General features: G+C 41.7%; 1 protein-coding gene across 1 annotated transcript in view; it reads left to right on the top strand.

Moving 5' to 3' along the window:
* Atp8a2 (ATPase phospholipid transporting 8A2) overlaps window positions 1-21,585 on the top strand; it is a 604,547-nt gene that overhangs the window by 429,750 nt on the left and 153,212 nt on the right. Inside the window, exons 30-32 of the mRNA XM_008824989.2 lie at window positions 1,643-1,704; window positions 1,888-1,944; window positions 4,903-5,010. Of these exons, the coding sequence (XP_008823211.1) occupies window positions 1,643-1,704; window positions 1,888-1,944; window positions 4,903-5,010 (227 nt within the window). The remainder of the gene's footprint in view (window positions 1-1,642; window positions 1,705-1,887; window positions 1,945-4,902; window positions 5,011-21,585) is intronic.

Genomic DNA, 21,585 nt, shown 5'->3' with positions numbered 1-21,585 from the left:
GGACCAGTTATTGGAAAGTAAACCCTTGAAGTTTAGAATGGCTATTTGCAAGTTAAAGGTGAGCATCCCTTGTCTAAAATGCTTAGGACCAGAAGTGTTTCCTATTTCAGAGATTTTTATCTACTGAATATTTACATAGACTTCACTGGTTGAATATCCATAATCTCAAATCTAAAAGCTCCTTTGGGATCTTGAAGCACTTCAGAATTTAGATTTTCAGATTGGGGTATTCAACCCACAGATCAGTTTGTTATCTTGCTGAAGTCAATCTAGCATCTCCCTTCTTAAAGTTTTTCTCACCATGGGGTCTTACCTCACCTTCTCACCTCTCTTTACCACCTCTCCTCTGAGATTCAAGAGCTTTCCTTTTTAAGTCTGTGGTAGAAGCTCTCTCTGATTTAGTATAAGTCTTACATCCCCACTAACAGTCATCTCAGTTGAGACCTGTTATTGATATGGCCCTGGTGCCTCTTGTGCTTAATCTTCCCCTGGTCACAGATGTCTTACAACCAGGAGCAAAGATATGCCAAGAGCTGGATTCAGGGACCCCCATTACCAGACCCACCTGCACCTCAACATAATTATCACACCTGTTTAGAAAAATACACAGATTCTTTCATAAGGTTGGGAGTCTTCCACTAGTAGATGAGTAAGTCAGTAGCCCAATGTGCATGGATAACAAGCACCCAGTATGAATATAGAAATCCCATGCACCCTGCCTCTGGGCCACAGATCTGGACCTGAGGAGAAAAGGAATGGGAGGGAATGTTATTGGAAGAAGCCATTCCTGACCTTAAAATAGCTTTGTACTCTCTGGTCAGAATGAGATTTCTCAGAGCAGGTCTCACCAAGGCAGAGTCACACAATCGAAGCAGAGCTCTGCCTCAGAAGCAGTTAGAGTCACTCTTGTAAAGAAAGAAATGAAACAGAAGAAAAAAGCTTTAGAATCCTTCGCTGTATAAACTGGGCGTGGTGGCACACACCTTTAATCCTAGCACTTGGGAGGCAGAGGCAGGCAGATCTGGTCTACAAAGCAAGTTCCAGGCCAGCCAGAGCTACACAATGAGACCCTGTCTCAAAAAAGAAAACAAAACAAAAAAATCCTAGCTATGTTTCAGAAAATCTCTCACTGGATTACTTTCCTTCCCAGAAGTTGATGTAGTTGCAAGTAATGAATGCCTCCCAAAATACATTCAATAATTATGAATTGATTTTGTATTCATGTAATTATCTCCTTTTGTTGGTGCATAGTTCCAGTTTAGCAAAAATTGAAAGGAAACAATAAGTGAAAATTTAGACATTCCAGTGCTGTGAAACTTAACATATTCTTATTCCTACCCATTTTGCCCTCTTTTTCAAGTCAGACAAGAAGAGATTTTGATTTTATAAAAATACAAATTTCAGTGAAGATCAAGTATTTGTTATGATTAGAAATCTGCTTTTGTTTCATTCATTTGAAGAAAACTTAGAATGAAAAATAATACAGTTACAAAGAGAAAGCACCTTTGAATCACATAAGATTCAATTTCAAAATGCCTTCATTTTGGTAGATGTTTCTAGAGTTCCATATTTATATTCTGAAAAAAAAAAAGATTGCCACCTCTGCCTCCTGGAAGCTAACCGTAGCTTCTTTGTTTTCCAGACACGCCTCTAGCCAATGGCCAAGCCACAGACTACTTGTTTGTTGGGAACATAGTTTACACGGTACGTTTATCACTGCTGAGCCATTCTTAAGTGGCACGTGTGGGTTTTATTTCTCTGGTCCCTTTATGCAAGCCTTTCCTCATTAAAATTAATTACTGTAAACAGTTACGCATTATGTAGTCCTTAAAGCCCGGAATAGCTGAGAAATATGACATCGTACCAAACTCCTCTTTCTTTTCACAGTATGTTGTGGTTACCGTTTGTCTGAAAGCTGGTTTGGAGACGACAGCTTGGACTAAAGTGAGTTTTCTTTGGAATTATTTCTCTCTCTACTATAGATAGTATTTATGTAGTGACCTCCATTTAACCCTGGAGAACACAATAAACAGTATGTAGCTGTCTTATTTGAAATTTTGCATGTAAAAAATTGTGGTTTGATCTTTATCAGGGCAAATTTGCAATCTACCCATTCCTGAATCTTCCTTTGCTTGGCACCTAGTACAGCTCAAAGCTGTTGACAGTCACCTGACTTCAAATGATTATGCTGATTGTAAACAATACACAGACACACAAATGTGCACTCACACACAAACACACATATACACAAATACACAAATACTCAAACATACACAATACATTCACACATACACAGAAAATTCAGGAGAGCAAAAACAAAATTTTAATATTTCCACATAACTATGCACCCAGAGACAATCGCCTTTAGCACTCTGCTGTGTCACTTTCATACTGTCCTTCGTGTGCATTTTCAAATAATTTATTGCATTATAGAACATAGAGTTTTGTCATTTTCCCCTAAAACCTATCACATTTTGAATCCTTAAAACATACTTCTGTAAAACTATTGCTCATGATTATAGATTGTTAATTTAAATAGCTATTCCACATTTGTATTATCAGAAACCCTTTTCAAGTGTTTTGGTAATTTCCAAGGTGTGGGGTTTATAACTGGTGTTTCACATTTTTTCTTTTTATGTCACGTGTGGCTGTGGCTTAGTTACCATATGCCCTGCTCAGATGATGGGGTGGGGTGAGGGATCACTATGGAACCAGGGAAATCTGTGAGGAGGCGATGGCAGTTATTCCTGGCAGAAGGCAATAGTGACTTAGCCTAGAATATTGCAGGAGGTGGTTAGTGAATTGTAGATTCTGAAAGTATTTGTTTAAAACAGTAAAACCTGGGACTGGAGAGATGGCTCAGCAGTTAAAGTGCACTGGCTGCTCTTGCAGAGGACCTGGGTTCAATTCCCAGCACCCACATGGCCGCTAACAACCATCCATAACTCCAGTTCCAGATCCGATGCCTTCTTCTGACCTCCACAGGCATTGTACAACACCAGTGCACTTACAGACATGTAGACAATACACTCATACACATAAAATAAATAAATAAATAAATAATAAAATCTAAAAAGTAGAATTTACTGATGGGTTGGATTATGAGGAATAGAAGAAAAAGAGAGGCAGACTGCCAGAGAGTGCCAAGCTCTGGCCTCCCTCTGGTCTCTCTCTGCCAGGGGGCCTGAGAACACAGGGGACTGCCTGAGAGCCCCTGGATCCTGCTTCCATGTGGTACTATCACAATAGAAAGCAAATCCTGAGTCCATCACTCTTGAGTCCAGCCTTGGAAGACAAAAGAAAAATGAGGAGGAACCCAATAGAGGGATGCTTTTGGAAGAAATTCCTGGTCTGACTTTTGTCTAGTTCCCTGTCTAGAACTTGTAATGCTAATTACTCTTGCCTTTACTTCTCCTTCGCATCTCCTATTCATGATTCAAGGACTTTCTTTTCCCCTTAGAGACAAGAGTTATGCAATTTGGGAGTCTTTAGATAGACCCACTGAAGGGGTACTCCAATTGCCTTACCCTGCGTCCCTGTTCAGCATGGAAGAAGCCAGAATGGTCTGCATCCCGATTCCCTATTGGCAATTTGGGTGACCCCTTCAGAGGATGGTGTGATAAGAATAGGAGGTAGGAACTCGCTAGGCAGTTAGGGTAAAAAGACCCCAAAGAAAAGCAGCCAGTTTCTTGCCTAAAACTCACAATGTCCTTGGGCCTCTTAGCGACCTACTCCATTCCAAAGGCCAAAAAATGTCAAAGATATTTGGGAGCTTTTATCTAATCCTTAAAAGATTTTAGGGTTACCTCTTCAGAGGGGGAAATGTTAGCATATCCAAACGCCCCATTTAAAAAAGGTAAATAAATCAAAGAAGAAGAAAGAGTACATGAAGTTATCAGAAAAAAGTGATGGGAAGATATGGGAGGAGTTGGATGGGAGGGAGTGGGCATGGATTTGATCAAAACACCTTATATGCATGTGTGAAATTCTCAATAAATTATTTATTAAAAATACAATAATATACTGATAATCTAAATAAAAGGGGGAGAGAATTCAAGGATCATAGTAAGAGTACAAAGGACAAAAATTAACAGCTTAAAAAGCCATAAAATATCCCAGTTTCATCTCATAGCAGTAGAGACTAGACTGTTAGTTACTGGTGCCAAGAAGAAGGGGGAGGAAGGGATGGAGAAGATAGTAAGCAGTTACAGGGTACAAGCAGGTAGGAGGAATATTTTTTAATGTTCTATAGAAAGTAGGGTAATCAGAGTGAATAACAATTAATCGTATCTTTTGAGACAACTAGAAGAAAGAATTTTGAATGCTCCCAACACTAATAAATTATTTTTTGATGGTAGAGATGTCAATTACCCCGTTCCAATCATTGCACATTATATACATGTATCAGAATATCACACTGTTCCTATAAATGTGCACAATTATATGTTGAGTTTTAAAACTCTATCAAATAACTTTTTTAAATATTTTTAAAATATATTATCTATTCTAACCTTTTTAAATAAAAATACTCTTTGCAAAATGAATAGAACAGATGGCATCTCTAAGTGAAAAATAAAAATATCCTGTCCATTTGCATGTTTTACCACACTCTCATTAGATGTCTAAGCCCTTGTTTTATAAAGCAAGTATCTTAGAGGAAGGTTTGGGGCACAAAGTACTTTCATTACAGGATAATCTGAACTACTGGTAATTTAAATTCATCATTAAATATTTGAAGACAAGGGACTTAGAAAGATAGAGGTATCCAGTGACTGGGGTCTCCTCACATTCTTTCCATCAAGGGAAGGAGCATGGATATGGGATGGGTACTGCACAGCAGGTGGGCTGGAGTGAATCACCAGGCTAACAGAGGACCCATCTAAGCATCTGTTTCTTCCACAGTTCAGTCATCTAGCAGTGTGGGGAAGCATGCTGATCTGGTTGGTGTTTTTTGGCGTCTACTCAACCATCTGGCCCACAGTCCCCATCGCTCCTGACATGAAAGGGCAGGTCAGTACTGTGAATCCATGTCTTAGGTCAACTGTGTTTGTGAGCATGCGAATGAGTCAGTTTTCTTTGCCTTGTGACAGTGAACTTCAGGAAAAGCTGTTGCTTCCATCAAAACTTATCAGGAAATGAACCAACTAATGTAGCCAAAAGAGGTTCACAGAAATGGCATGTTGAAAAAAAAGTTAATGAAAAATTTCACTGTAACTCCTCTTAGACAGCCTGTCCACATTCCCTTAAGTTATGTGCTAATTATACACCGAACTGATTAATACAATTTGTCGCCCTTGGAAACTGGAATAGTTCTGAGTCAATCATAATCAGTGTACATGTTGATTACAGGCCCAATATTAAGTGCATGATTGACTGCTTCGTTGATAATTGGTCACTTGTAAAAGATCAACCTAAGAACTCTAGGGACCAGGTCTTCAGTGAACCAGAGTCTCTTTGTGTCCTAGTTTGTCTCTCCATTGCTGTGAGAAAATACTCTGACCAATACAGACTTGGGGAGAAAAGGGTTTATTTTATCTTACATCTCCAGGGCACAGTTCATCAGGGAGCCCAAGGTAGGAACTTAGGGCAGGAACCTGGAGGCAGGAGCTGGAGCACAGGCCTTGGAGGAATGCTGCTTACTGGCTTGCTTCCCTGGCCCCTGCTCAGCCTGCTTTCTTATGCAACACAGGCCCACCTGCACAGGGGTTGGCACCACCCACAGTGGGCTGGGCCCTCCCACATCACACAACAATTAAGAAGATGCCCCTCAGACATGGCTACAGGCCTGTTCAATGGAGGCGGTTCCCCAACTGGGGCTCCCTCAACCCAGGTGTGTCAAGTTGACACTAAAGCTATCCAGCACACTTTGTTCGTCTCTTTGAGCCAGCCAAAGAGGCTGAGCTTAGAGGCTTTATACTTTTTTTGAATTGCTTTACATTTTCTTTTACATTTTCTTTGCCCATTCTCTAAAATAAAGCCGTGAACAATGACCAACGAGGTCGTAGAACCAACAGGGGTAGAGAGAAGAACTCTGCATGGCCTAAGGTACCAGCTTCCTCAGTTCTCAGGTGCTCTCCACAAACCCATACTAGGTGACACACAGCCAGAATTCACTTAGACCCCAACAAGGGGCCACTGAAGCCCTGTGCTTTAGGGACCACTGTGGAGGCCTCTGTGGCTAGGCACAGCCTTATTTGTAGAGTGAAATGCTATTGCACTTCCATTTCAGGCCTGTTCTCCAGGTTCTGTATTTTCTTTCTAAATAGCCAGAAGCCCACTGTCCAGCTCTACTTAAGCCTTTCCCTCTAGATCCAAGTCAGCATATACACTGCTGAGTTTCAATCAGCAGGGGGATTATCATTGTGTCTAAGAGTAGACCTGCTACAAGGGATGGTCTCTTAGAGTGGATGTTCATGCTGGTCTATCCTCCTGTATTTTCAGTAGGATGCTCACAATGCTGGGAAACAGAACTAGCGGTGGGAAGAGATGAAGTGAGGGTCTGGAGTATGGCACTGCTGCCTCTGCCTCACTCTGCAGAAATGAACAGAAGCCCCTGGGTCTACCCCAATATGGACTCATGTCCAGAGGCCACTGCACATGAGATAGCCCAGGGCTGGCACCACTTGTCTTTCACCTGGTAAACATGTCAGCCAAAACACTAGAGTGTCCAGGACCTCCATGAATGTGGGAGCCAAGCATAGCATAGCACACTCATCCTGGCCTGCAAGAGTGGGCTTGCAGGCCTCAGCTGCACCTTTGATAGGAAAGAGGACAAAGAACATGCAGATTTATCAGTTAGAGATTAACAGCTGACAGGATGGGGTCAGTGGGTGTGTGACTGGCAGGTGGGGCCACTTCTTGGAATGTGCTTCCTGTCCTGGACAGTGCTGTACTAGCAAGCCCCCTCTGTGCACCCTCACTTCTGCAACTCCAATTCCAGAGTGATGAATTGGGCTATTTGCCAACTTTCATTCTCATTAAGTAGCTGACTTGCACATTGCAGAGGGGCCAAGTTGATCATGACGTTGCTAAGATGCTCACAAGCCCCCTGAGCAAGCACAGAGGTTTAGGTCAGTGGTCACATTTGTATATAGTCACATGCTGCTGACCAACATCTCAGTCAACAGAAGACAGCATGCACTTATGGACAGTCCCATGAGATTACATGGCCCAGTGACATCTTAGTGTGTGTAAGTACCCTCTGTGATATTCAGGCAATGAAGAAATTAGGATGCATTTCCCAGATGTCCCCGTCTTTAAGTGATACATGACTATCTTTCCAGACCTCTCTTTAGAAATTTAGTGAACTTTCCTACCAACCAGGAGGAAAAAAAGTGATCCTATTAAATTACATTTCACTTATCTATGAAAACTTTCTATTTTTTTTAAACTGTGACAGTTTCTTCCATTGGCTGGTTGGTTGGTTGGTTGGTTGGTTGGTTGGTTGGTTGGTTGGTTGGTTGGTTTGTTGGTTGGTTGGTTGGTTTCAGCAAGGAGCAAATGATGTTTTGAAACAGAACACAGCTGGGTGAGACTGGGGTTTCTATTTGGCATCAAATGAGAGGACTGCTATAGTTTTCCTAATTCAAAAATCTATTCAGCATCTCTAGTCTTCCTCTGGGGGAAGATCTGAATGAAGAAAGGTGTGAGAACACAGCGTGTGATTTTCATCCAGGGCCAGCATCCCCATTTCACCTGTTACCTGCCACTGTATTTTGATTCAGCAGTCCATTGATTCTTTGAGAAATTAAACACTATGTAACATTGTTGAAGAATCACTTATCTAGAGAGGAGCAAAGACCAGCCTGAGTCTGAGATGAAGTCTCGGAAGCATTCTCTGCTGTCCCAGGAGGAACTGTGTCATTAAAAGAGATGGCACCTGGGTATAGGTATGGTCAGTGAGGAAAGGGCTCACAAGGGGACTACTAGAAACATGCCCAGACCATGTCCATTCCTAAGAGTGAGGGGCGTTCTGGGAAAAGGCTGCTTTTAAAAGTTAACATTTTAAGAATGCTTCTAGTGATTTCCATAAACCATGCTTTGTAGTTGACTACAGTGGTTTCTTGGCACATGAACATAACATTTGAAGCTCTAGAATTAAACTAATATCTAATGGCAAACAGCATTTTCACTCAGGAGCCAGAGACATATTCAACAGCAAGTGTTCTGTCTATTCATATCATCTTCAGCCATTGAAAAGACTCATTGTTCCTGCTGAGGTTTTCTCAATGAATGTGATTAAGTATTTCTTTGTCTAGTCCATTTTATTTATAGTTTTTCTCACAAGATTGAAGGCAGATCTTCCCTTGTGGGCAAAGGGAAGGAAGGGCTATAGAATGAGAGTTCTTTCCACTGTCAAAGAGTTTTATCTTCCCTAAGGCACCTCATGATATGGTATTTGGGACCTCAAAAGACATCCAGGAAGTCCTGGTAGAAGATTTGAAATCAAAGAAGTCATCTGCTTAGTCTTCTAAATATACATGGCACTCGGGATTTTAAGGGCACCCTGTTTCTTCACTTTGTAGACGCACACTTAGATCTATAATAAATTGAGATCTCAGCTCATGTCTGTCCTAGTGAACACCATGGCCCTGAGCTATGGAAAACTGGTGATAATGGTTTCCCCATGGCCCCATGTGTGTTTCTTTTCCCCAGTACCAGAACTATGCAATAAAAGTTTCTCCAGTAGGGCTTAAATGCTCCAAAGTAGAACATAGCAAAGTTCCCTTGGCCAGCTTTCCCAAAGTTCCCCGATGATGTCGAGCTTCCAGGAAAACTGGCTCTAAATCAAGGTCACGTAATGTGGTAGTATTTCCTTTTTGCGTGTCCCAGGGCTTCTCACTTCAGCCGTGTGTAAAGAGATGCACCAAGCGTCACCTCTGCTCTAAGTTCAGGTGACCTGGGTTCCTGCCCTGGTCACAGCCATCTAGCCCTCAGCACACCTCTTGACCTGAGGTGACTGCCTAATCAGCAAAGTCAGAATAAGGTCACCTACGCTAATTACTTTGGAAATGACCTGTGGGAAATCAAGAACATATGCACTCTTCCTTCTCTTGGAGGGACAAATGATCTTTTAGCCTTTCTGTGCAGAAATATGCAGCAATTTAAAACCCCGACATTTTGGGCCAAAGAATCTTAAATTTCTTAAGATTCTAAGTGGTTGTTTCTCAGTAAAGGCCATTGAATGCTTATGTCTAACTCATCTAGGTTGCTTGTTAAAATGACAGTTTCTCAAAATAATATGTGTGTGTGTAACTGCACACACACACACACACACACACACACACAAGTCAAAATCTGTGGGTGTGGAGCCCCATTGCCTGAACTCTGATCTATCTTCACATTAAAGTTTAGAAATCACTACTCTAAAATACCTAAAATACTATTCCATTGTAACATTTTAGCTCATGTCAGATGTATAAGAGAAGATGGTCCACTATAAATACACACAGCTAACTGCATTCTTCTGGGCAGGGGTTGTGTGAGACACACAAGGTATTCCTGTGGATGCCTTAAGGCAGCTGGCTTTCTAAATAGGGAATTGTACCAGAGACATTACGTGGCTCACCATGGAAAAATTCTCCTCACCAACTTTTTTTTTCCTCTAAAGTTCATTCCATTGCTAATAAAAGAGGGGAAAAAGTCCTCTCACTTCAAAGCTTACAAACTGCTAACTCTGACTCCTGGGCCAAGCATCAGTTACTGGCACAGAGCAGCCTCCTTTTTAAAAACCCTAAATACAGGAGTGAATTTATTTGTGGACTTTACAAACACACTTAGGAACACACAGTGCGCACCCCACTGGGCTAAGTGCAAATAGAAGGAAGAACGGTGGAGGGGCATCGTTCTGGCTGCCAGCCAGTCAAAGTCATTCATGGCTCTTCTTCCCCAAGAATTTGGATTTCGTAGCCCAGTTGATTACAGGTCTTGGAGTAACCACATGAAATAGGAAAAGACTGAGATTGTTTGCAAGTTGCATGTGCTCCACCAGTAAGCCAAGAAGGCACACACACTGCCTTGCTCAGCTGTGGTTCCACGGTGTCTCTGAAGGACCAGGGTTGGCAGATGGGAATGGCCTATGCATCAGGTGAGGAATTGTCATAAGGTTAGCATCCGCTGCGTGGAGGCGTCCATCCTCCTTCCCAGAGGGGAGCTGTTTCTGCCCCACACTACAGAGAGGTGCTTAATCTACTCCTGCTACTTTCAAAAGCCTGAGGAGGCACTTGATGAGAGACATTAGGAAAGAAGTGTTTGTTCAAAAAATTTAAAAAATGAATCCCTCAGGGAGCCAGTCTCCTTTTCTAAATGGTATAGATGTAACTGTGGCCTGGTATAATTTGGATTCTGAAATTCTTTTCAAATGCCAAGGTGTACTCAGCCTGTTACCAGCTGTGGCACTGTTGGGAGGAGGTGGAGTTCCTAATGGGCATGGCCTGGTGGCAGGTCTTCAGGTCATGGAGAGTGTGTCCTTTAAGGGAGTTTGGGGAGCGCCCCCCTTCCACCTCCTCTTTCGAGTCCTGGTTGGAGGGGAGTGGTCTTGCTCTGCCATGGGCTTTCTTCATGTTAGGCTGCATTGCCAGAGGCTTAAAACAATAGGGCCAACCAACCCATCATGAAATGACACCTCCAAAGCTATGTTCCAAATAACATTCATAAATTAATCACCTCAGATATTTGTTATAGTGACCAAAATCCAACCACCACAGATTCAAGGCATTGTTCAGGCACCAGGAAGAAGAGCCGCCTCTGAATCCTAATGCTGATGTGAGTGATAGACCAGAAAGACAACAAAAACAAGTCTCCCATGCAATGAGGAAGTACCAAAGACATCCAGCCTGAAGTCCATCCCAGGTTGGGCTCTGGGAGCTGCTCATATGTGTGGTTCTCATGTGTTGATCATGCAAAGGAAAGATTTCTTCATTAAATGTGAGTGGAGTTGGGATATTTCCCTTATAGCACAGCATACAGTCAGCCATGGAAATAAAAGGTTTTTAAAGCAAGCATAAGGCTTTAGTCTAACCTTATTTTTTCATCATACTTGAAATTGTAGGTAGATTTATGGAATTGGTAAGGAATTACTCTAGTGATATAATCATAGGTATTTAAAGTAAGAACAACCCAGAAACACCTATGCAACTAACTGAAACTTATTAGAATTTTTTTTTACCTTTTTGAGACAGGATCTTTCTGTAGCCCCGTATGACCTGGAACTAGCTATATAGACCAGGCTGGCCTCAGTCTCACAGAGATCTGCCTGCCTCTACCTCTGCAGTGCTGAGATTAAAGGCATGCATCACCATACCCAACTTTTGTTGGGATTATCTTTAACGTGGTAATACTGGAAAAGATGGGTCATATTTTCCTCAAATACCAGGCTTCACAAACCTGTGACCACAAGTGAGGATTGGTCAGCCTCGTAGTTTAGCAAAGCCCATCAGCACAGACCTGCTTCTTGGTCTTAAATAACATTTAGCCATCTTTGTATGGTTTCCCTGAGAATTGAACTTGGCCAAATTGTTTGTTGATTTTCACAACACATTCTAGTATAGTAACCTACAAGAAGGAGCGTGCTGTGTTTCCAGATACTTCACTGTCTGAATAAACAGGAGTACAACTGACAACCATCTCCTGAGACAATCACCAGAAAGGAAAATAATGAAACCTAAGCAAGAGAAAACCCTCTTGATTGATAATAAAAAGAAAAGTCAGAAATATTTACTTGCTCAGTTTATAGGCCTATAAAGATTTGGGCTCTAAAATGAGAAAATATGGACATCTACCTAATAAGTCATCATAAAATGGCTCTCATAGCTGTTATATGGAACATGTTGTTTTTGGTTTTTCTCCTCATTGATTAAGAAACAAAGGAAATGGTATATCTTTAAGAAGTTGGAGACTCTGTAGTTTCTGATTCTCTCTCCTGGTAGAAATAAGACCACACTCCTATATCCTATCTGCTTCTCTGCAGAACTGCAAGAGTGACAGCATCAGTCTGAATGAAAGAGACCCATCTAACTTCTTTCTACTCAGCACAGCTCCTGCTTGTGAATATGAGACCTAACCTATATTAGTCTGGGGTCGGAGGCATTTTCAAAATTGTCTTTTGTTTGCGATATCCTTACATACTTTTGAACTTCAGTTTTTGTCACTTTTGTGAGATCAAAAATACATACAAAGATAGTATATATACCTAGAGGTGTATATAAAGAAACTAAAGAAAATAAGGCATGTAAATAATGAGTAAGTAGTGTTTATATAGCAGTTACTATTTATCAGAAAAAATGCAGTTGTTCTCTATTGGGGGGTTGACTTCAGGATCCCTCACACACACCCAAATCTGAAGACTCTTTAGTTCCTATATAAAATGGCATACTATTTATATAGAACCTTCACACATCTTCCTGTATACTTTATACAGTTCTTGTGAAAATAGAAGTAGTTCTTATGCCATATTGTTTAAGGAATAAGGACAGAAAAAAAAGATGTCCATGTTTGGTTCAGACACAGTTCGTGTGTACTTGAGCATGTGGAGGCCAGAATTCAACCTTAGGTGTTGTTACTCAAGTGCTATCCTCTTTAATTTGAGATAGGATCTCTCACTGGCCTTGATCTTGCCAATTAGCCTGGGCTGACTGGCCAGCAAGTTCCAGGGATCCATCTGTCTCTGCCCCCCAGTGCTAAGATGAGTGCCACCATGCCCAAGTTTTTTAATGTGGGTTCTGGAGATCAGACCAGGTCTTCATGTTGGTGCAGCAAGCACTTTACCAACTAAGACATTTTTCAGCCCTCTGTATATTTTGGTGTTTTGGTTTTTTGTTTTTGGTTTTTTTTTATTACATTTTCTACCTATCCTTGATTCCAAAGATATACAGCATGCAGATGTAGAGGGCTGACTGTATACACTTCACATAGATACACTGTACATATATAATTACATGCATAATTAATTAAACATCAGCTCATTCATGAACCTGCAACTGCCTGGGGAGACTGAGGTTTAGAACGAGGCTTAGACTGAGGCTCTGTGGCAAGGCAAGGGAGACATGGGGATCCCCACAAGTCTTTTGGACTCCAGGGTCTGAGCAACCACACTCAGTCACTTCAGACAATACCCAGAGTGATGATAAACCAGATAATTTAGTACATGTCAATCAATCCTCCCTAAAATGTTGCTTGCATTTCATTTTATCTGAAGTGACTCACCCTGTGATATGTTAGAATTTTAAGCATATGGACACGACAGAGTCTAAAGGCACAAACAGACTTGACATTTGAGCCACATCTTTGACCATGGACTCCAAGTCTTCTCTACACTAAAGTTTCATGAACTAGGATTTTTTTTTAAGTACATTGTGGTAAGCTCCAAATTTGGGGACCAGCACTCCCCTCCCCCAGTACCTCTTTCCCTTTTGGCAGTTTATTTTATTTTGGCTTCTCTTGCAAGGATACTGTGTGTTAATTAGAGACCAGGCGGCTTTGATTGTGAGTTATTTTTTTCTTCACTCAGAAGTTTTGTTGTGGTAGTGCCATTTGTCATTTGTTCTGATGTCAATTTTTTTAAATAGCTGTCAGCAAATTAAAGTGCTTGTTACATGCTGATTTTGTTTGTTTGTAATATTTATGCTCAGTGGTCACAGAGACTGTTTTATGTGGTTTTGAACTTTTCCTTTCACACAACATGTGGAAATGTGTATTTGGGACCATCATGTTCACATTCCACCTACCTCTCTGACATCTTCAGAGGGAAGTGGCCCTGTCAGATGGTGGTTCATGAAGCTTTAGGTCTGCTGAAAGGAACAGAGGTGCCTGAGAAAGGCCACCAAACCAAGGTTCTATACAGGAAAATATGACCAGGGTGGATTAGATGAGAGAAGGGAGTTTAAGATGGAAGTATAGCATGCTGTTACGCACCAACCAGGGCACATCTGGTTTATATAAATGATTAAAAATTTCATATAAATGACAATGCAAAACTAATGATGGGCTTCCAGTTTATGGAACAGGATTCCAGCAGGTGAGATTCTCAGTTATGATGATTGCCACCGTGGTACAATGGGAGAAAGAATTCATTGTGGGAGTCTGGATGCCTTCAGATAAGATTGGGCTGGTTCAGGGTGGTATGGCCTTAGACTTGGATGCTTTCAGAACCAGGAACAAGCAGCTGTTGTAGGAGTGTGCCAGTTGCTTCAGACTGTAGTTTTATATGCATTCTTATATACTCTGTGTGTGTGTGTATTTGAGTGTGTTAGTATGTGTGTATATGTATGTGAGTGCATGTGTCTGAGTGTGAGTGTTGTATGTTTGTGTGTGTGTATTTGAGTGTGTTTCTGTGTGTGCATGTGTCTGAGTGTGAGTGTTGTGTGTTTGTGTATGTGTGTGTTTGTGTGTGTGTGTTTAATGATTGTATCCTGATTTTGATGGACAGGACTGGAAAGCTGCCTATGTAAATGGGCAGAGATTTCCCAGTGTGCTCTGAGGGATGCCCCACCCACTTGGCCCAGTAGCACTTCAGGGCACTGTGGCATCTCATTATCTTCTGCCTGCCCTGCATCCATCTCCCTTTATTATGGCCTGGCCCTCAGTCCCTTCCTCTCTTTTAAGAAGTACACTTCCTGAACTGGAGAGATGGCTCAGCAGTTAAGAGTGTGTACTCTTTGTACAGAGAATTCAAATTCAGTTCCTAGCACTTACCTTGGGTGAATCATGACTACATGGGGCAGCTCATGTTACAACTACCTGTAACCCCAGCTTCAGGGCTCTGACACCTTCCTCTGGCCTCCACAGGCACCTGCACTCATGTGCATACACACAAGCACATAATTAAAAACTCTAAAACATTAAAAACAAAAAGAGGTACTTTTCTGGTGCCTCTGCCCTACTGTGGCTCTGGATCTTCAACCTAGGGCTTGTCCCTGAAGCTGGCCTTCCTATTTACCTGCCATTTACTGTCAGTCCAGGAATGGCCACTGAACCCATGCTGGCTGCCTGAAGACAAGTTGGGGCTCTTTATAAAAACCAGTGTTTGGAGTGAACTCATAGACTGCCAGCTTTCCTATATAAGCCTGGAGCTGCCAGGTGCTCATAGAGAGACAGAGAAAGTGCCTGTTAGTGGGTGAACTAAGAAGCAAAGCTGAACAGAGGGCAAGGTGTACATCCTGGAGCCACCTCTGCTCAAAGCTGCAGCCACCTCTGAACTTTCAGATAGCCACAAGCCAATGAACTTCCATTTCTGCCAAAGATAATTCAAGTTAGTTTCTTTTACTTTTGTAAAAAGTCCAAATTAATGGAAAAATTAATCACTCAGGTGATTATAGAAGGTAAAGTTGTCTGGGTCAAGTTAAGATAGAGGGAACTTTTATCCCTTCTGGAAAATTGGCAGTCATCGTTACATAGTAGAAAAACAGCTGGCTAACTTTTCCTACTTGAATCTACCAACTTGAAATACAAAAGGACCTTGCATTTTCAAAAACTTCAGAATGTCCCTTCTCCAGCTTCCTCCTACCCACTTCTCCATCCCCCCCCAAAAAAAAACAAACAGGTTATGGAAGAGGCTTATTGCTTGAAATTGTGGCAGAAAGAAAATTTGTCTCTCCTGGCAACCAACAATTCAAAATAGTTTAGAGTCCACTATCCTGAATAGCACTCTCCAGTGTAAATATAATGGGAGACATGGAGAACTTCTAGTAGCTCTATTAAAAATACTAAAAGTGAAATTAATTTTACTAATATATTTTATTTAACCTAACAATACCAGACTAGTCTCACATCAAGATGGAAGCAGCATAGAAAGAGATATTCAGGAACCATTTTTCATTCTCTTAGTCTATACTCCATCTTTGAAGCCCAGAGAGTGTGTCACACAGACACGACAGCATGAGCCTTCAGGTATGCCAGGTGCCTGTCAGGAACTCAGCTGCCACCTTGGCCAGCAGTGGCTGTGTTGTGCAGCATGTGTGTAGAACAGCGCATCTATTGACCACCAGGGACTTGAAGCTAAATCACACTCCACAGCCAAGCACAACACAGTCGACATCATGAGGGAGGAAAGGAGGGTGTGGTGGGGCACACTTGTAATCCCAGCACTCAAGAGGTAGAGACAAAAGGACCAGGAGTTCAAGACCATTCTCAGCTACCTAGTGAGTTCAAGGCCAGCCTAGGCTACAAGAGACCCTGTTTTTGTTGTTGTTGTTGTTGTTGTTGTTTGTTTGTTTGTTTGTTTGTTTGTTTTTAAAGTAAAAGGGAAATTCACAAGATCAGACTGAGACCTGGAAGATGCTGACATGGTAGATTCCGCCCTACACTCAGAGCATGCACTGTCTGGCTACCAGACTTTTCCCCTTCCCTGGAAAACGTCTGAGCTCTTGCATAACATTTCCCTAAAAATAAAGTCAAGGAATAGCAGATCTGTTCATCTATGGCTTTATTAATTGCTTTAAGCAGAGTTTATAACCAAGGTTTATAAAGTGCCAATCTGACAAGTATTTCTTCCAAAACTTTTGGTAATAACCCAGTCATTTTTCTCCCAGATGGTAGAAGGGGCAAGTCAAATGAGCCTCTGGTTATGTTTATGTCATGCTCCAAGCAGGTGAGCAATGAGAGGTCTGTTCCTCCTGCATGGTCAGTTCTTCCCCTCAGAGGCCACTTCAAACCAGAATCATTAATTCCTGAGGTTGTATGAACCCTTTATCCTTTTGTCCTTCTTAAGTTCCAGGCTTCTCTCTCCTTGGGATGAATGCCCTGTTGTTTTTACCTCCTAAATCTCACATATGTGTCTACGTATGTGTGGTGTATACATGTGTGCTTGCCCGTGCACATGTAGAGGCCAGAGGTAGGTGGCAGGTGTCTTTCTCAATCACTTTCTACCTTATTTTTTTAAGACAGTGTCTCTCACTGAACCTAGAGCTCACCATTTTTGCTAGACTGGGTGATCAGTGAGCTCCCAGGATATACCTGCCTGTCTTCACCTCTCAGGGTTGGGATTACAGACATGTACCGCTATGCCCAGCTTTTAATGTGTGTTTGGAATCCAAACCCAGGTCCTCCTGCTGGTGCATGCTCCCCAAACTCTCCTAAGTCTCTTTAAAATAGTTCTCCTTCAATCTAGTCTTGCCTGGACCACTACAGTAGCTCATAACAAGTTGAGTTCCTCACACCTGATATACCTGAATGCATTCTTCTGCTGTAGACAGAGTAGCTGCTACTTTAAACACCAATATGATGCCTATTCACTGGCATAGAGTTTTGTTTGGCTCCTGCGATCTGCTCTGGTGAGACTCCTCCATGAGCATTTAGAAGAGGCCAAGCGAAACACCTGCATGTAGGACAGAAGTAATGAATTGAGTGCTCTTCCTCAGAGCAATATATTCAAGAAGCTAGTGGCAAATCCAAGCAGTTCTCCTTCCTCAAGAAGAACTGAACATTTCTGGCTAAAATTATAGCCAAATTGTTCTAGCTGCCTAATGATAAACTATGGAATATCACTGGTATTTGTATTTGGAAACAATTAATAGGCATATTTTATTACTTCATGGAAAGTGTTTGCTTGGCTACTGATGTAGATTTTTTTAAAGGTTAAAAACTCACTCAATTTTATATCTTACAGGGTTTATACTGAGTTCAATATTATGTAACTATTAATTCAACTGTGAACCTAAAAATTTTATAGACACTTTTGAAAGATACGTATCTTTGCTTTAGAAATTGTTATAGAGTATGTTAAAGCTATAATGAAATGCTTCTAAAAAATAAAAAAAAATGAGAACAAGATGAATTTTGGAGTATCTAATTCCAGGAGCCTCTAATCTCATCCATGTTTTTCTGGTGAGTAGGCCCCATAGGACATTAGCAGAAGTCAGCATACCTAAACCAACACATCTTTTTATTGGCGCTTTCACAAAGACATCCAAGGGGTTGGTGTATTTAAAGCAATAAATATAAGCACATATCTAGAGAGTGGTTTGGGTTGTGAAAATGTCAGGCATAGGTTGAGTTTTGTAGCAGCTGGCCTTCAATAAATCGTGGAGGTGACTTCATGGCTAAAGCGAGCTTCCTTGAGGAATTGCTCCCAAGATGAAGGGCTGGGGAGCTCCAGGTCAGTGATTGCCCCAGAAATGATTGAAAGCACTGAGTAGGTCTGGTTCCCAAAGCAAAAAGGGGTAGAGGATCCTTAGTTCTGAGTTCATTACTCTGGCAAGAGAAGGAAGCATCAAGGATTTGGAAGTCTGTCCCCAACACAGTGCAGAATTAAAGGAAAGAATAGTGAGACGCATATTCAAGCAGCCTTAAAAGAGGAAGATAGGAGTAGGATCGGGCAGAGGCAGAGGGCCAGGAGTGAGCATGATGGAGAAGCCTATATGGAGAGGAAGACCTACCAGAGAAGCCTGTCCTGATGACCAGCTGTTTGGGAAACATTACCAGTTCTGGCCCAGGAAAGAAAGTGACCACGAAGAAAGGGTCTGTAACTCAGTAAGTCTGGATTTTGCCCTTTTATGATGAATGTGAGAGAAGAAATTCTAGAAACAAAAGGGAGTCAGAGCATTCTTTTGAGCTGTCTTTCTGACTGCTAGATTGTTTAAATAAGTCCTTTGAAAAAAAAGACACCTGTCCTGTTTTTTAAAATCCATCTGTATTCAAAGAGAATTAAATATTACATTAGGTCATTATAACAGTTCCATGTGATATAAACTTAATAATATAAAAGACATTTCAAAACTCTGACATGAGCATGATCCTGGAAACTAATATTTAAAAGTGGGTTTTGATTTGGGATTTATTTATTTTTTAGTTTTGTAATGCTGAAGATGGAGGCTAGGGCCCTGCACATGCTAAGCAATTCCCTATCACTGAACAACACGCCCAGACCTTAGTTTTATGAGAAAAGGTTTCACTATGTAACCCAGATTGGCCTCAAGCTCACAATCCTCTTCCCTCAGCCTCCCAAATGCTGAAATTGTAGGTGTGTGCCACCATGTCCAGCAAAAGTGTTGTTTTTAATACAAAATACAAAATCAAGAAGCAATTATAGTTAACAGAGTTGTCTACTTGAGGATTTATTCACTGTTTAAAAAGTTACCATCCTCTAGCTGGGCATGGTGGTGCATGCCGTTAATCCCAGCATTTGAGAGGCAGAGGCAGGGGCAGGTGGATCTTTGTGAGTTCCAGGCCAGCCTGGTCTACATAGTGAGTTCCAGGACAGCTGGGGCTACAGGGAGACCCTGTCTCAAAAAAAAAAGTTACCATCCTCCACGGTCTGTGGGGAAACTCACTGCTCACTGGAGAAGTATCTTATACCCAGCATGAAAGTGATTTGATACTGACCCAGACCAACTATCAGATTCCATTTTAGACCACTTTCTATAACAATTATTTTATTTTAATTAATAATAGTAGTAATAGTTATGATAATAATGGACACTTTATTCCTCGGTGTCCCTTATGTAACTGGTATTCTTAAACATTGCAGTTTGAGTCCAGAGGGTTGACAGAGCCCACCTTTTTACTATTTAAAATCTAGGGAGATGGCTCAATTGGTAAAAGTGCTTCCTGAGCAAACATAAGGACCTAAGTCCAATCCTCAGCACCCACATAAGAAAAAAGCCAGGCATAGCCATGTGTGCCTATAATCCCAGCAGTGATGGAGTTGAGTCAGGGTGGGGTCAGAAACAGGAGAATCCCTGAAGTCCATAGTCAGCCACAGTAGCTGAATGAGCAAGCTCCACATTTGGTGAGAGGCCAGGCTGTGCCTCGAAAATTGAGGTGGCGAGCTATTGAGGAAGATATGCAACATCAACTCTGACCTGCACACAGGCACCTGCATACACAAGGTAAACACGCACACATGCACAATTCTGAGAGGGTAAAATGGACTCCCAACAGTCTGTCATGAACTTGTGAAAACAAACTGCCCTTTGTGACTTCTCCATGTTACTCTCAGCTTTCCAGAGCTGTTGAATATGCATTTGTTTTGCTATCCGCAAAGTTAGTTCTCATCCCTGTCCTGGCACCCCCTCCCAACCCTCCCCATGTCCCACCCCACCCCTGCCTCCTATGCTCTTCACAGCAAGTCTCTTTTGAGACTTATGTGGCAGCTTAAATTTCAATTTTAGGTCAAAATTTTAGTCTGCTGCAGTTTTGCCAAGAGACCCTTCTCAGGCTGTTTATAACAAAATCAGTGAATTCAGAAGCCACTTTATAAGCCCCAGAGCCTCCAGGTTGCTCTTGGAGTAGCTCTGCTCATTAAGGACTCATTAAGGACGTTACTTACATGTAATTGCTGACAAAGGGGAAAATGTTCCTTTTCTAGAAACTTCCTAACAGACCCTCTATTGTATACAAAAGAGACCTGAAGTGAGACAGAGACTCTTAGCTCTTAGAAGATTGCCCAAGAAAATAGCCAACTTACTAAATAGGTTGTGAAGGAAGGTTAACAGTTCAACTGCTTTCTTACACTGAGCCAAAAAAAGGGGTGGGGGGGTCACTGTTATCCCTTAAATAAGATCCTGCAGACAGCTCATACAGAGACAGTTAAGATGTGGATGACCCAGGGGAGGGCAGAAGATAAGCCACAGGAGCCCTGGGCCCCATCACCATTCAGGTGCCTCCTGACATGATTTGGTGTATAGTTTATCTCTAAGGAAGTAACTAGTGACTAATGCTATGCATTAATAACCATAGGGTGAATAGAAAGGACTTTGACTAATCCGTGTTACCCATGCATGCAAATGGTTTCCCAGGCCCTCAGATTCAACACTTGAAAGCAAAGCTTCTGTCTTGTGTTCTTTCTCTGTTCAGTGCCATTCCCTCCCCATTACACTTGCTTAAAACCTTCAGGTCCCTTCCCCTTTCTTCCTCATTGCCCTCATCAGAGAGCAATCTGTGTTGTCTGCCTGTGTGTTAGAACATTCATAGCAGCAGTTGTGCTTCTACAAGGAGTATAAAGAGGCCCATATCTTGTATTTGACACTGAGGGCAAGAATTACAGTGGTTTCTAAGAGTCTGGACTCTAGACAGTGTCTTCTGTGTGGCTTGTTTCCACAAAAGCAGATCTGAAAGAGAACAAGAAATTGAGAGGGAGTGAGGATGTGTGGGGAGGAGTCAGAGGGGGGTGTAAATATAGTACTCAAGTAGGAAATCCTCATTTAAAAAATAATGCCGGGAGTGGTGGCACATGCCTTTAGTCCCAGCACTCAGGAGGCAGAGACAGGCAGATCTCTGCAAGTTCAAGGCCATCCTGGTCTACGTAATGAGTTCCAAGCAAGCTGGGGCTACAAGGTGACCCTATCTCAAAAAGACCAAAAATAATAATAATAAATAAATAAAAAGCAAAAAAGAAAATTACCATTTATGTTAGCATTTCTCTTTCGAGAGATTCTTCAAGTACCTGGTACATTTCCTCCAGCAGTGGCATCAAGTCTAGGCTACTGAAAGGGGACAGGATGTTCTGTCAACCTGAATGGGGGCTTCACCTAAACATGTTTAATTTTATGAACCATGCCAGTCAGAACACTTGGTTGTAGTAAACACCAAAAAAAAAAAAAAAAAAAAAAAAAAAAAAAAACAAAAACATTTTTTTTTAAAATGAAAAAA

The sequence above is a fragment of the Nannospalax galili genome, unplaced genomic scaffold, assembly GCF_000622305.1.
Source record: "Nannospalax galili isolate Female #2095 unplaced genomic scaffold, S.galili_v1.0 scaffold488, whole genome shotgun sequence".
Classification (NCBI taxonomy): domain Eukaryota; kingdom Metazoa; phylum Chordata; class Mammalia; order Rodentia; family Spalacidae; genus Nannospalax; species Nannospalax galili.
This window is presented reverse-complemented; position numbering and strand designations above follow the sequence as displayed.